General features: G+C 42.4%; 2 protein-coding genes across 7 annotated transcripts in view; one reads left to right on the forward strand and one right to left on the reverse strand.

Moving 5' to 3' along the window:
- The window catches only part of Calr (calreticulin), a 10,608-nt gene extending 9,171 nt beyond the window's left edge, over positions 1-1,437 (reverse strand). Inside the window, exon 1 of the mRNA XM_068375440.1 lies at positions 1,276-1,437. Within this exon, the coding sequence (XP_068231541.1) occupies positions 1,276-1,360 (85 nt within the window). The 5' untranslated portion in view covers positions 1,361-1,437. The remainder of the gene's footprint in view (positions 1-1,275) is intronic.
- LOC137642671 (micronuclear linker histone polyprotein-like) overlaps positions 1-16,904 on the forward strand; it is a 91,216-nt gene that overhangs the window by 23,434 nt on the left and 50,878 nt on the right. For 3 of the 6 annotated variants that reach the window (XM_068375441.1, XM_068375442.1, XM_068375446.1), the window contains exons 1-2: positions 1,875-2,031; positions 6,350-6,424. In XM_068375441.1, the coding sequence (XP_068231542.1) occupies positions 6,401-6,424 (24 nt within the window). In that variant the 5' untranslated portion in view covers positions 1,875-2,031; positions 6,350-6,400. Of the gene's footprint in view, positions 1-1,771; positions 1,834-1,874; positions 2,091-6,349; positions 6,425-16,904 lie in introns of those variants that run through there. The other 3 variants (XM_068375444.1, XM_068375445.1, XM_068375443.1) reach the window with 3 other exon arrangements.

A 16,904-nucleotide genomic window follows, 5' to 3' on the forward strand; every position in this document is an offset into this window, starting at 1 on the left:
GCGTGTGTCAATGAATGACGAGTGACTGCTGGTTATAATGAAGTAGATTCAGCCTAATGACTGATTACACTGATTTGCCACCAAAAATGTCATTACGAATGAATTATGTAATAGGCAATGAAATACTAGAATACCAAACTGCCATCAAATCCAAGTTTAAATAGTCATAAAATAAATCAAGATTACATTCTATAAATAGATAATTACTAAACCTGTGCTGCCCCAGCTGTTATGCACCAAATGTGCTATGGGAATAAGCATAAGATAAACTAATTATGCATTTAGTCTACGAGAGATATGGTGATAATCAAGAATATAGCTGTTTAATACACAAGTTCTATTTCTCACATTAAAGATAGAGGAAAGGGGAAGAGCAAGGGAAAGTTTTACATCTAAAAATTAAAAAGAGAAAGGTAAATTTTAAGGTTTAAACCACCTGTTCTCAAGTTTGGGCATTGATATATCTGCAATAAATACATAAGATGGCTGTATATACTTAACAGGTTCTAATAAATTTATGACAGTTTGAAAATAGTAACAATTTGGAAGCACCACTTGTCAATTTTGTAGTGTCAAGCTTCAAGGAAAACTCATATCAAATCGGAATAATAACCAACTAAATTATGGGGCGCAAAATTTGACTAAGTATACATCAATATTATTTAACTAATAATTCAGACATAAGCTACTTTAAACATCAAACCTTATTTATTGAAGGACCATAGCTTTCTGTTAGGGCATTTATCTGACATTATGAGGAATCCATACTAACCTACGGGGAAGGAAATAGTCAAAACTAGGGACCAGGAGGAACTGGGGGTACATGAAACAATTACAGTGGGCTACATTAACTTATCGAACGAACCTTATCCATACAGCAATGCAGCTGTTCGGTATCAGAATTTTACTTTTATATCCCTGGCTACACACCTAACCATATTCTTGCCGTTAAATGTTCAGACAAACATTACATTTGGCATATTCAAGAACAGTCACCGAATATACTAGTCAAACTTTTGCACACTCACCGGCAACACTGCCGTAGGACTAATATGGAACTGGCACCAAATCAAAATAGGAATGCTAGCACTTTCAAGAGGAATTCCACTAAGTATTGGTAAGAATCAATATAATAAATTAAATGACATTAAGAGTTTTTGGTTGGCATCTTACGGTAGAACAAGGACAGAGTAGACAGTTCATAGTTACCAAATATGCTTTGCCGGTATTTAAAGTTATTGAACTATAATTTAACAAGTAAAATTAAATAATTACCTGGACTGGAGAATGTCTCGTGGAAGAACACCTTAGATTCCACTGCAACAAAGCCTATTAAGGCTAAAAAGGCCAAGATTTTCATGATTTAGTTCTTCAGCCAACCTACCGACACGGATTGTGGACCTACACTCACTCTCACTCTCCCTCGACTGCTCCTAGATTTTGCTCAGAAGCTGATCCAAGTGGAGAGCGCCCATTGGTCCTTTGACAAAAGGATCATAAGGAAGAAAACCGACAACATAAAGAGAATTGTAAAGGATACGATACCAAGGGTTTGGTTGTCATCTGTTTCATCATAGCCTGTAAACAGCCGAAAAACAGCCAAAGAGTTTTAAGCTATAAGGGTGAAAAAAATATATTTTATGATAAAATATGACATAATTTTATGTTTATGGCAACCTATGTTCATATAAATAAATCATAATCAAATAATGGGATTTGACAGTCCGGTCCGAGTTCCGGATCCAGTCATCTATAGTATAAACATAGGCGTGTTGTTTCTAACTTGGAGAAAGGTGATTGGCCAGAATTCTTCACTTGGAGTAACCTCATTGGGTAACTGTGCTTCATGGAGTAATGCTATTGGTTATTTAATTTGTTTTGGTGTGACGTCACGAAAGAGGGAATATCGAGGGATATGATGAAATGAGTTGTTTCCTTTTTTGTTGTTTTACCCAGTGTTAAAGCCTACCTTATTTCTGAGTAGTAAAAATGCATCTCGACAGTTGAATTTGTGATAGGTATTCTCCTAAGGTAAATGACATTAAAATATTATAACTAATTTTTCATATTAGACTCAAGCTACTTTACCGGTGAGTAGCTTATTGCCCTTACCCAAGCTTAAATACGGAAGTAAACAATAACTGATACATTCTAAACATTAGCTATTATTGCATGTGCATCTATTGTCAGTTAAAGAAAGCATCTTGCTAAATACATATTAACAAAATAATTTACGGTTTTGGTACCCCATACTTATTTAGACAAACGCTAGTACCTTTTACTAACAGCGAAACTCGCATTTTTAATATTCAACAATGCCAAAATATTCCTAACTAATGTAATCTAACTATCTATGTATCAATTTTTATTTTGATATAAATCACGTCAGTTCAGGTTTAATTAGTGGGTAACTCATAGACCATTGTATGTTAATACATGTCAACTTGAGCCCTTCGAATTATGATTTTAAGTTCAGCTAGTGTGTCGGATAACTAACTTACATTACTTATATATATATATATATATATATATATATATATATATATATATATATATACACCTGTAATACAATACAAAATTACCATATATATATATATATATATATATATATATATATATATATATATATATATGGGAAACCTCAGTGAACAATTTTCTTTGAATGTTATAGATTTCTGTGGTATGTTTAGTCTTTATGTAAATAGTGTCATCAAAGTACACATTCTTAATTGGTAGACCGTTGGTGTCTAGGTCTCGGGGTGTATGTATGATACCGGCCACCTTTATGTATTATTTTGTCTAACTTAGAAAAGGGCAGTGTAAGGGGGTTGCAGAGGCCGGTAAGTAGGTAAGGGCATGGCTTGGAGGTTAGGTTAGGGGGGAAATTTAGGTCAGGTGATGTCCATTATTAATGAATGTGCGAGGAACTGGCCGCTGATATACAAAGTCACTTTTTTTTATTATTATTTTCCGGGGGTATTTAATAATTAGCTCTCTCTTTTTCACTCATGGTTAGAGCACAACATTTATTGGTTAACATCTCGGTCAAGGCCAAATGAAAAAGTATCGGGTAGAACGTGCTACCTAAGTTAGGGTAGGATATGTCCCTGTAATTCCTTTTGTGGACAGTAATGTGGAGTACAGTTTATGAATTTAATTTTTACCTTCTCCAATTAGCATATTAGTCTAAATGTTTAGGCCTGTTTTGTTGTTGAGTATTTGCAAATGAGGGTTAAGTCTTTGATTTTTGAAATTTTTATTTGAGAAAAATTATCTGTATAACATGATTCTCATAATCAAAAAAATCAGATTTACTTTTGTATTGTACACATGGTGACCAGATTATGATAATAGAAGTAAGGAACACCTTAATTGAAGAGGTAGTTGAACAATACAGACACGTAACTTATGTGAAGTTACTGTACGCACACAGTGATGCATCATAAAGTCCTTCTCAGCTGGGTTCAGCTTGTCCAGGACCTACTTCATTGACTTTTCATTTGTTTTAAAGTGTGTTCATTGTAGATCTTGTTACAAACAGCTGTTCATTACATGTGTCAAAGCATTACAATATTGCTGCCAAGCATGTCGTGCAGCTTTAAAGGATGTAATAACTAAAGGGACTTGCCGTAAGATATTGAATAAATGGCAGACTAAAATACATATGATGATAAAATTTCCATAATCCTTTTAAAATTATTTTCCTCTTAATTGTTAATACTCTACCGTGTTATTTTTTATTTGTCATATTTTGCTCTCGATCAAACTGCTCTTAAGAGATGGTGTTTGGTTTGAGCATATATAGATAGATATGTCATTTACCTCAGTTTATCCATTCCATTACTTATGTTTGTATCTTGTGTTTGCAGCTTCTGTCATCTTTTTATTTTTCATTTATTGAAAATACGGGACAAAAAGGGTCCCGTGGAGGCTAGGTAAAGGATATGGGACAAATGTCATGTGGGGCAATCCTATTAAATATGGGACGTCTAGTCACCCTGGTAGTACAATATTAGTTAAGAGGCTGGAAGTGACATAATCGACTATATCCCATCTACATACTCTTTAGAACTCCTTATTTTATAGTCGGAGACTGATCATAACATAGATATGTAGTTTGATTAAGTATTCTATGTTAATGGTCTTCAAACATTAATGTCTCATTTTCCATACCATTGTAACTGGTATCCATCCAAGTGGTCTATTGGAAGTTTTTATTTAACAACTCTTGACATTTTAAAACTATTCTTTGTACCCCAGTTAGTGAGGGTGTTGTTGGTATCATACCGAAAATATGGCCATTTTCCTTTTTGAAGGAAATAGAGGTGTTTAGACTGAGGGTGTTAGATGTGATAATTGTTGGAAAGTCGTACCTAGCAAATTATAATAACAATTGAAACTAGGAAATGCCTTCAGAAGGGAAGCAGGTAAGGAAGCTGACAGGGAGCTATGGTCTACCTTGTGTACATTTTTTTAAGGGTTGTTTTCCTGGTCCTGTAACATGCAGAAAAGTCCTGTCCCCTACAGGACTTACAAGATTTGTTGTATGCTTTTCAAGTATTATAGAGTATCAAACATCATCACCTCCTACATCTATTGATGCAGAGGGCCTCGGTTTGATTTCTCCAGTCGTCTCTATCTTGAGCTTTTAATTCAATACCTCCCCATTCATCATCTCCTACTTCGCGCTTCATAGTCCTCAACCATGTGGGCCTGAGTCTTCCAACTCTTCTTGTACAGTAATCCGTGATAACTGTCAAATCCACATTATCGAAGCATGTATCCTATAAAACAAGAAAGTCTTCAGTTTCTTCTTTAGGGCCTTAATACAGTGTCTTCAGTCCTTTGGATGTCTGTTGGGAGCTTGTCATAGTCTTTTGACTGCATATTTGAAAGCTCTAGAACCTACAGTGCCTGTAGATGATGTACATCTTGTCTACAATAACTTGAAATCGTTTATAGGCTACACATTCTTATAAGTATTTCAAATGTCTGGTTCTGATAATTTGATTTGAGTTAAAGCACATATTTTAGAATTATTGTAGCTTTGATAGGCAACCAGTGAAATTCAATTAGTATAGGAGTAATCCTATCTTGGAGCATCCTTACCTTACCTTAGAGTGAGGTTAGGAAAGGAGACGCAGTCTCAGTGGAGGGCTGTAGGATAAGGGTGCGAATCTCAAGTTAGGATAGGAAGGACCCTTGGGTTAGATTTTATTTATGTGTTTGTTCCCTTATGGAATATGGATTTGCATATGTAACATCTTGAGTTTCAAGTGGCTTTATAAATTTTAGAAAAAAATTTTGCCAAATATAGCAGGATCACCTTTTATTTTCTTTGCCAGGGTTGTGGTGGCTGATGAGGTAACGTCCCTGACTGGTGAACGCCAGACTGGGATTCGAGTCCCACTCGAACTCGTTAGTCTCTATGGTCGCTGCTTCCTCATCATCCTTGTGAGCTAAGGATGGGGGAGCCTATAGGTTTATCTGCTGAGTCATCAGCAGTCATTGCCTGGCCCTCCTTAGTCCTAGCTTGGGTGCTGATCTCTATGGCATTGTCCTGCTTGACAGGGCAATGTCACTGTCCCTTGCCTTTGCTATTCATGAGCGGCCTTTAAACCTTTAGGGCTGTTATAATCTTGCAGCCAGCAAATCTCGTTGACCTGAGAATAGTTACTGATAGTTTCAATTTATTGGTGTTGAGATGTACTGTACCCGTATTGTAGGTTCCATAGCTTTCAGGTATTTGGCCCCAAAACTATATAACAAGTTCCCACTAAACATCCAAAAGTCAAGATATCAAGGATTTCAAGACATTCTTTTTTTTAAGTGCATTGATGATGTGGTTTTGAGAGTTAATGTGGAATACGCTATGTTGTACTTTAAATACCTATGAATGTATACAACAATATGTACATTTTTGGATGTGTGAAATGCATCTAGTGATTTTCCCTGATTTCTAATGGGAAAAACTGTTTAGGCTTATGAGCATTTTGGTTTATGATATTCCTTCTGGAATGAATTATGCGTGCTGAAGTTCCACTGTACTTTTTTAGACTTGTCCTACTATATAGATAGCATTCACTGTGCTCTTTCATTTCATAAACAAAGTCTTATTCCTTCATAATTTCTACATCATAGTGCGTCTCTTATTTTATTGTACTGTACTGTACTTGTATATTGAACCCCTTTTCTTTTTTGCTGTCTGGTCATAGAAAATTGACTCGAGTAACCCATTTAAATGACTGGTTAGTTTAGCCAGGAAAAATACAAATGGTTTTAAAAATTTGTAATTTTCCTTGCTATATAAGCCTGAAAAAAAAAAAATTGTTTTTTCTTTATATTTCAGGTAGACCCTGGTGTAGTGGGATTGTTATAGCATTGGGTTAATCCAATAAACATGGCATCAGACAGTGACTTGGAGGTAAGATCATGAGTGTTTTAAATGATTGTCTAACAAAGTAGTAATACAAAGATGAGTACAGCACTAGAGTATTTTGCCAATTCTACAGGGATGATGGATATTATATTTAGGTATAGTGTACTGTAGTAAATATTGATTGGTTGATTTAAATGTGTCTCCTTAGACTATCTTGCTGATGAAAAATTGTCCATTATAGCCATCATATAATTTATATAAGTATTGACACAGTTGTATAGATATTACAGTACATTATTTGAAATACGTGAGTATTTGGCTTTCTTGGTTTTATGAAATTAATTATAGGTATCTAGTCATTACTAGATTCCTTGGTATTACTATTGGAAGATTTACAGATGAGCATTGTTGAGTGAAGGGTGGCATGAGGCTAAATGTGGATAAGACTGAAGCTATGGTAAGCGGTAAGGAAGCTAGGGAGAGGATAACCATACAAGATAATAGATGCTCACATATAAAACAGGTGGAACAATTTAGATACCGTATTTGGGATCTACTATATGTCAGAAAAGAGGCAGAAATTTAGAATAGGTTAAAAGCACCTGGGGGGAAGTGGAGGGATGTAGCAGGAGTTGTATGTGATAAGAAAATGCCAATAAAGATAAGTCAATTTTTATACCACAGTAATAAGACTTGTGTTAATGCATGAATAAAAAATGTGGCCTTTAAGACAAAAAAGAGGAGGTAAAGCTTGAGAGAACAGAGATGAGAATGCTGAGGAGTATTATAAAATATCATTACTTGAAAGATGGGAAAATGATGAAATAAGTAGAATGATAGGCAGAGTAAATATTACCGAGGTGAAGTGTGACAACCGAGATGGTGTGTGTTGAGGGTGGATGATGGGGGAGGGAGTGAGGAGGGCATGAGAGGAATCTGTTAAAAGCGAAAGATCGAGAGGGATGCAGTGAATTAGATGACAAGATAAGGTGAAGAATGATATGGAGAAAAAAGGTTTGGTAGAAGAGAGTGCATAGGGGATCCAACCCCATAATGTAGGGGTAACGGTGGGAAAGAAGAATGTGTACATGTATGTAGGTACCATATCATAAGCTCTTTTCTTAACGAACCCTCTGATGAACAATACTGCACCATTCTTTATTTGTGTATGAATATCTGTAAATTACATTTGTTCTGACACGTGTGTACAAACCCTAATCTTTTAATATGAGTACTGTACAGTATGTTTTCAGTGTAACTGGATTACCTGTTCAAAATTTATTGAAGTGTCGGCAGTTACTAGCAGGTGACGGAACGTGCATATCAAGTACCCACTTCCGTTGTCTCCAATTGGCTGTTTGTTCCTACACTGATACAAACCCTCATCATTTATAAGGCGTTTACTCCTAAATCATTTTGATACGGCCAGAAAGAAAGAATAATTGGGATACTGGTCACATTGTATGATTATTAGCTGTTCACCCACACTGCAGGCAAGTGCACCATCGTCAGAGAGGCAGTTCACTCTTTTGATTGTTGCACTGAACGGACATACAGTATGATCACTCTCCACGTTGTGTTGTGCCTAACCTATATGCCTTGACTTTCATTTCCTTGTGTGCTTATGATTATGAGTAGTGCTCAAGATAGTACAATATGTATACTTGCCTTGACTTAGAAGGACTCCCTTGTAGAAACTTCATGAGGTGGATGAAGCTAGATCCCTATTCTTTGTGCCTGAGTTGCAATGGAAATTAGTGCACTTTTTCCTCAACTTGTGATTTTTGCAGAGAGAGCCCCCCCTCCAGTGGGAGAAGTAGGGTGTTCATAAGGAGAAAGCTAAGGGAGATTGTTCTAATATATATATATATATATATATATATATATATATATTTATGTGTGTGTATGTATGTATGTACAGTATATATATGTAAGTGTTTGTATGTATGTATGTGTATATACATACATACATACATATACCAAGGGACTTCCCCCCAATTTTGGGGGTTAGCCGACATCAACAAATAAAAAAAAAATAAAAAATAATGAAAGGGGACCTCTCCTCTCTACGTTCCTCCCAGCCTGACAAGGGACTCAACAGAGTTCAGCTGGTACTGCTAATGTGCCACAGCCCACCCTCCCCCGTTATCCACCACAGATGAAGCTTCATGACGCTGAATCCCTTACTGCTGCTACCACTGCAGTCATCTAAGGCACTGGAGGAAGCAGCAGGGCCTACTGGAACTGCATCACAATCGCTCGCTATTCATTCCTATTCCTAGCACACACTCTTGCCTCTCTCACATCTATCCTCCTATCACCCAGAGCTTTCTTCACTCCATCCATCCACCCAAACCTTGGCCTTCCTCTTGTACTTCTCCCATCAACTCTTGCATTCATCACCTTCTTTAGCAGAAAGCCATTTTCCATTCTCTCAACATGGCCAAACCACCTCAACACATTCATATCCACTCTAGCTGCTAACTCATTTCTTACACCCGTTCTCACCCTCACCACTTCGTTCCTAACCCTATCTACTCGAGATACACCAGCCATACTCCTTAGACACTTCATCTCAAACACATTCAATTTCTGTCTCTCCGTCACTTTCATTCCCCACAACTCCGATCCATACATCACAGTTGGTACAATCACTTTCTCATATAGAACTCTCTTTACAATCATGCCCAACCCTCTATTTTTTACTACTCCCTTAACTGCCCCCAACACTTTGCAACCTTCATTCACTCACTGACGTACATCTGCTTCCACTCCTCCATTTGCTGCAACAACAGACCCCAAGTACTTAAACTGATCCACCTTCTTAAGTAACTCCATTCAACATGACATTCAACCTTGCACCACCTTCCCTTCTCGTACATCTCATAACCTTACTCTTACCCACATTAACTCTCAACTTCCTTCTCTCACACACCCTACCAAATTCTGTCACTAATCGGCCAAGCTTCTCTTCCGTGTTTGCAACCAGTACAGTATCATCCGCAAACAACAACTGATTTACCTCCCATTCATGGTCATTCTCGTCTACCAGTTTTAATCCTCGTCCAAGCACTCGAGCATTCACTTCTCTCACCACTCCATCAACATACAAGTTAAACAACCACGGCGACATCACACTTCCCTGTCTCAGCCCCACTCTCACCAGAAACCAATCGCTCACTTCATTTCCTATCCTAACTCACGCTTTACTACCGTTATAGAAACTTTTCACTGCTTGCAACAACCTTCCACCAACTCCATATAACCTCATCACATTCCACATTGCTTCCCTATCAACTCTATCATATGCTTTCTCCAGATCCATAAATGCAACATACACCTCCTTACCTTTTGCTAAATATTTCTCGCATATCTGCCTAACTGTAAAAATCTGATTCATACAACCCCTACCTCTTCTAAAACCACCCTGTACTTCTAAGATTACATTCTCTGTTTTATCCTTAATCCTATTAATCAGTACTCTACCATACACTTTTCCAACTACACTCAACTAACTAATACCTCTTGAATTACAACACTTATGCACATCTCCCTTACCATTATATAGTGGGACAATACATGCACAAACCCAATCTACTGGTACCATTGACAACACAAAACACATTTTTCAATATTAATCTTACCCGATGATCATGTAGCTGTCAACTCCGTTGCCCGACAGAAATCTACGGACGGGATACGCCAGCGATCGCTATACAAGAGGGGGGTGTACTCACCAGCGCCATCTGTGGTCAGGTACTCCAGTACTTCTTGTCAACACCACCTCAATTTTTCCTCTGTCGTGCCGCCGGCAAGACCTACATGGATACGCTGTTGATTTTGGAGTCTTTGTTCACGGTTTTGGTGAAGTATTTGCTCTAAAATTTAGCCTTCGCTGTACAGGAAGCTTTTCCCTTAGCTTAGATAGCTTTTGGAATTAAATTGATTTATTGGTTAACGATCTTTGCTTTACTTTGGAATTCCCCCTTGACTGTTCTCTAAATTCAAGATGTCCGACCACTCTCAAGCTCCTAAATTTAGGCGATGTAGTGTTAGGACTTGTAATAGGCGTCTTCCGAAGGCCTCTGTTGATCCTCACACCGTTTGTTCCGACTGTAGGGGAAAATCCTGTCAGTTGGAAGATCGATGTGGGGAATGTGCTGGGCTTTCGGAATTCGAGTTTAATGAATTCCTCAAATATACAACTAGGTTAGAGAGGGAGAGAGTTAGGAGGAGTTCTTCTCGCTCTTTGGTTTATTCCTCCCCCCATGCCCCTCAACCTTTTCCTTCCCCTGTGGTGGTGACCCCCGAACCTGCTACGAGTGCTCAGCCTGATATGACGGATATGTTGCGTGCCATTCAGGCTCTTGGTGATAAGGTGGAGTCGTTAGTTAGTGACCACAATCTTCTCTTGGCAGATGTCAAGGAACTTAAAGTGAAGAGTGCAGTGGGAAGTGTTAGTGCCAGTGCTGTGCCTAGTGTCAGTGTCAGTGTTGCGCATGAGGATACTTCTGTGCGTGCCAGTCGTCCTCCCAGTCCGGGACCTCTTGCAAGCTCCCAAGCCCAGGGGAGAAGCAACGTCGAAGGGCAAAAGGGTTCGGCAGGCCTTGATCGGCGCACAGTTGTATCCTCAGTGGTTGCGGGCGTATCTTATAGAGATCGTCACTTCCACTCCCAGACGAATGAGCCCTTAAATTCCTCGTCTGCGGAAGAGGTTTCCAGGAGGAAACGGTGGACCCAGGTCTCTCGACCTCTCAAACGTAAGGTCCCTTCCGAGCTAGTCCAACGGGCCAGGTGTAGCCACTGGGCCAGTTCGGACTCGCCGCAGTCATCTGATGACTGCACACCTCCTAAGAGAGGTAGAGTGGTGCCTCAACAGGCCTCTGCTCCAACTTCTGTGGACCCCAAGTGGTCTATGCTGCAGACTATGCAGTCTCAGCTTGCGGCTTTGATGCAGGAGTATCAGGCAGAGAAGGTTAACACCCCTCCTCCTGCGAGCGCTCCTCCACCTCTGCGCAGTCCTCCCTGCCAGACGCATGTTCTTGAGGCTCCTCCTGCTTCCATGCGTGAGCTGCCGCATCAGGAGTTGCCAGGTTCCAGCACTATGCAGCAACCTCCTCTACCCATGAGGCAGGAGCCTCATGCTATGCGGCAACCTCCTCAACCCTTGAGGCAGGAGCCTCATGCTATGCGGCAACCTCCTCTACCCATGAGGCAGCAGCCTCATGCTATGCGGCAACCTCCTCAACCCTTGAGGCAGGAGCCTCACTCTGCGCAGCAACCTCCTCAATCCTTGAGGCAGGCGCAACCCTTGAGGCAGGAGCCTCATGCTATGAGGCATCCTCCTCAACGCATGCAGCACGAGCCTCTTACCATGCAGCAGCCGCATTCTTCGCAGCATGAGCCTCATCCCATGCAGCATGAGCCGCATACCATGCAGCATGAGCCTCATGCCTTCCAGCATTCGCTTCTGACCACCTCGCTTGCTCCTCAGCAGAGGCATGATGATGGATCCGCAAGTTCGCATGCACCCGTTCTGCAGGATTCAGCCATTCAGCCTGCCGCTCTACCTTTACCTCTCGCTACTCAACTCTCAGGCGATGAGGTTTCTGAGGATGAAGCTGCTCATCTGGATGATCCTACATCTGATGTGGAAGGACACAAGTCGTCGCCGCCTTCCTTAGACTTTCGCAAGGTCCTGGCTCTGTTCAGAGAGTTGTACCCTGAACACTTCGTGTCTGCAACCCCTCGTTCTCCTCCCTCCGAGTTTTCTCTAGGCATGCAGCCTACTACGTCTGCCTACACCAAGCTTGTCCTCGCCAGATCTTCAAGGAGAGCTTTGAGGGTTTTAGGGGATTGGTTGCAGTCCAAGCAGCAACTGGGAAGGACCTCTTTTGTGTTTCCTCCTCCTAAGCTGGCTTCTAAGTCGGGCGTCTGGTATGCCACGGGAGAGGAACCTGGCTTGGGGGTTCCTGCCTCTGCCCAGGCCGACTTCTCAAGTTTGGTTGACTCTCCCCGCAGGTCGGCTATGAGACGCTCGAAGGTCTGCTGGTCCTTTTCTGATCTGGACCACTTGATGAAGGTAGTCTTTCGCGCCTTCGAAATTTTTAACTTCCTCGATTGGTGCCTGGGGGCCTTAAGTAGGAAGACTGCTCCTTCTGACAAGGACTCGGCCATGCTGATCATGTCCAGTATGGACAAAGCAATTCGCGATGGTTCTGGCGAACTTGCTTCTATTTTTGTCTCAGGAGTCCTCAAGAAAAGAGAACATCTATGCTCCTACTTATCGACTGGTATCACCCCTTGCCAGAGGTCAGAGTTGCTGTTTGCTCCTCTCTCCAAGTTCCTGTTTCCGGAGGAGTTAATCAAGGGGATGGCTGCGGCTCTTATCCAGAAAGATACGCATGACCTCATGGCTTCTTCAGCACGTAAGGCTAAAACCTTACCTTCCGTGCCGAGATCTTACCGCACCCCTGTGGCTGATACACCTGCTACCAGATTCATTCCGCCCTTTCGTGGCAGAGCCTCCAGTAGAGGAAGTACCCGGGCAGACAGTCACCGGGGCAAGTCCAAGAAAGGTGCCAAGTCCACGAAAAGCAAGCTTTGACTTCCTTCCTCTCCAGACAGCTGTAGGAGCCAGACTCAAGACCTTCTGGCAAGCCTGGGAGAGCAGAGGTGCAGACGCTCAGTCTGTCAAGTGGCTAAGGGAGGGTTACAGAATTCCGTTCTGCCGCAATCCCCCTCTGACCACATCTCCCATCAACCTCTCTCCCAACTACAAGGAGAAGGACAAGAGGCTAGCGTTACAACAAGAGGTGTCGCTCCTGCTACAGAAGGAGGCAGTGGTGATAGTTCGGGACCATCAATCCCCGGGCTTTTACAACCGTCTCTTCCTGGTGGCCAAGAAGACAGGAGGTTGGAGACCGGTGCTGGACGTCAGTGCGCTCAATGCTTATGTCACCAAGCAGACGTTCACAATGGAGACGACGAAGTCGGTCCTAGCAGCGGTCAGGCAGGAGGACTGGATGGTCTCGTTAGATCTGAAAGACGCCTACTTTCACGTTCCCATCCATCCAGACTCCCAACCTTTTCTGAGATTCGTCTTTGGAGGGGTTGTGTACCAGTTCCAAGCCCTGTGCTTTGGCCTGAGCACGGCACCTCTTGTGTTTACGCGACTGATGAGGAATATTGCGAAATTCCTTCACTTGGCAGACATCAGAGCCTCCCTTTATTTAGACGACTGGCTTTTAAGAGCTCCCACAAGTCGTCGCTGTCTGGAGAGTCTCAGATGGACTTTGGATTTGACCAAGGAACTGGGCCTATTGGTCAATTTAGAGAAGTCCCAGCTCGTTCCTTCCCAGACCATCGTTTACCTGGGTATGGAGATTCAGAGTCGAGCTTTTCGGGCTTTTCCGTCGGCCCCAAGAATCAACCAAGCCCTGGAGTGCATCCTGAGCATGCTGAGGAGGAACCGATGCTCGGTGAGGCAGTGGATGAGTCTAACAGGGACTCTTTCATCGCTAGCCCTGTTCATCGAGTTAGGGAGACTCCACCTCCGCCCCCTTCAGTACCATCTGGCAGCTCACTGGAACAAGGATATGACGCTCGAGACGGTCTCAATTCCTGTTTCCAAAGAGATGAGGGCTACTCTAACGTGGTGGAAGAACAGCATTCTTCTCAAGGAGGGTCTCTCGTTAGCTGTTCAGACCCCCGACCATCATCTCTACTCGGACGCATCAGACTCGGGCTGGGGCGCGACACTGGACGGACAGGAATGCTCGGGGACATGGAACCAGGAACAGGAAACGCTTCATATCAATTGCAAGGAGTTGTTGGCGGTTCATCTGGCCTTAATGAACTTCAAGTCCCTCCAGCTGAACAAGGTGGTGGAGGTGAACTCCGACAACACCACAGCCTTGGCGTACATCTCCAAGCAGGGAGGGACTCATTCGAGGAAGCTGTTCGAGATCGCAAGGGACCTCCTCATTTGGTCAAAAAGTCGAAAGCTCACGCTGGTAACGAGGTTCATTCAGGGCGATATGAATGTTACGGCAGATCGCCTCAGCCGGAAGGGTCAAGTCATCCCCACAGAGTGGACCCTTCACAAGAACGTTTGCAACAGACTTTGGGCCCTGTGGGGTCAGCCAACTATAGATCTGTTCGCTACCTCGATGACCAAGAGGCTCCCATTGTACTGTTCCCCGATTCCAGACCCGGCAGCAGTTCACGTGGATGCCTTTCTGCTGGACTGGTCCCACCTCGACCTGTATGCATTCCCGCCGTTCAAGATCATCAACAGGGTTCTTCAGAAGTTCGTCTCTCACAAAGGGACACGGCTGACGTTGGTTGCTCCCCTTTGGCCTGCAAGAGAATGGTTCACAGAGGTACTGCAATGGCTGGTCGACGTTCCCAGGACTCTCCCTCTAAGAGTGGACCTTCTGCGTCAACCTCACGTAAAGAAGGTACACCCAAGCCTCCACGCTCTTCGTCTGACTGCCTTCAGACTATCGAAAGACTCTCAAGAGCTAGAGGCTTTTCGAAGGAGGCAGCCAGAGCGATTGCCAGAGCAAGGAGGATATCCACTCGCAGAGTCTATCAATCTAAGTGGGAAGTCTTCCGAAGCTGGTGCAGAGCCAATGCAGTTTCCTCTACCAGTACCACTGTAACCCAAGTTGCTGACTTCCTGTTACATCTAAGGAATGTTAGATCTCTATCAGCTCCTACGATCAAGGGGTACAGAAGTATGTTGGCAGCGGTTTTCCACCACAGAGGCTTGGATCTTTCCACCAACAAAGATCTGCAGGACATCCTTAGGTCTTTTGAGACCTCTAAAGAACGTCGGTTGTCCACTCCAGGCTGGAATCTAGACGTGGTCCTAAGGTTCCTTATGTCATCAAGATTTGAACCTCTCCAGTCAGCCTCTTTCAAGGACCTCACTCTAAAAACTCTTTTCCTCGTTTGCCTTGCAACAGCCAAAAGAGTAAGTGAGATTCACGCCTTCAGCAGGAACATAGGTTTCACATCTGAAACGGCTACATGTTCCTTGCAGCTTGGTTTTTTGGCTAAAAACGAGCTTCCTTCACGTCCTTGGCCTAAATCGTTCGAAATACCTAGCCTTTCCAACATGGTGGGTAACGAGCGGGAGAGAGTACTTTGCCCTGTCAGAGCTCTTAAGTACTATCTTAAAAGGTCAAAACCCTTGCGAGGACAATCGGAGGCCTTATGGTGTGCTATTAAGAAACCTTCACTGCCTATGTCTAAGAACGCAGTTTCTTACTACATAAGGCTTCTGATTAGAGAAGCTCATTCTCATATGAAGGAAGAAGACCTTGCTTTGCTGAAGGTAAGGACACATGAAGTGAGAGCTGTGGCTACTTCAGTGGCCTTCAAACAGAACTGTTCTCTGCAGAGTGTTATGGATGCAACCTATTGGAGGAGCAAGTCAGTGTTTGCATCATTCTATCTCAAAGATGTCCAGTCTCTTTACGAGAACTGCTACACCCTGGGACCATTCGTAGCAGCGAGTGCAGTAGTAGGTGAGGGCTCAGCCACTACATTCCCATAATCCCATAACCTTTTTAACCTTTCTCTTGAATACTTTTATTGTTGTTTTGGGTTGTACGGTCGGCTAAGAAGCCTTCCGCATCCTAGTTGATTTGGCGGGTGGTCAATTCTTTCTTGAGAAGCGCCTAGGTTAGAGGTTGTGATGAGGTCCTTTAGTATGGGTTGCAGCCCTTTATACTTCAGCACCTAAGAGTCGTTCAGCATCCTAAGAGGACCGCTGCGCTCAGTAAGGAAGACGTACTTATTAAAGGCAGAGTAATGGTTCAAGTCGACTTCCTTACCAGGTACTTATCGATTTTATTTGTTATTTTGAATAACTAATAAAAATGAAATACGGGATACTTAGCTTCTTGATTAACATGTATACTGGTTTTCACCCACCTCCCTGGGTGTGAATCAGCTACATGATCATCGGGTAAGATTAATATTGAAAAATGTTATTTTCATTAGTAAAATAAATTTTTGAATATACTTACCCGATGATCATGATTTAATTGACCCACCCTTCCTCCCCATAGAGAACCAGTGGACCGAGGAAAAAATTGAGGTGGTGTTGACAAGAAGTACTGGAGTACCTGACCACAGATGGCGCTGGTGAGTACACCCCCCTCTTGTATAGCGATCGCTGGCGTATCCCGTCCGTAGATTTCTGTCGGGCAACGGAGTTGACAGCTACATGATCATCGGGTAAGTATATTCAAAAATTTATTTTACTAATGAAAATAACATATTAAACAATCTCACCAACCATTCAAATACAGTCACACCCCCTTCCTTCAACATCTCAGCTCTCACACCATCCATACCAGATGCTTTTCCTACTCTCGTTTCATCTAGTGCTCTCCTCACTTCCTCTATTGTAATCTCTCTCTCATTCTCATCTCCCATCACCGGCACCTTAATACCTGCAACAGCAATTATATCTGACTCCCTATTATCCTCAACATTCAGTAAACTTTCA

This window comes from Palaemon carinicauda, chromosome 6 (assembly GCF_036898095.1).
Source record: "Palaemon carinicauda isolate YSFRI2023 chromosome 6, ASM3689809v2, whole genome shotgun sequence".
In the NCBI taxonomy this organism is placed as follows: Eukaryota; Metazoa; Arthropoda; class Malacostraca; order Decapoda; family Palaemonidae; genus Palaemon; species Palaemon carinicauda.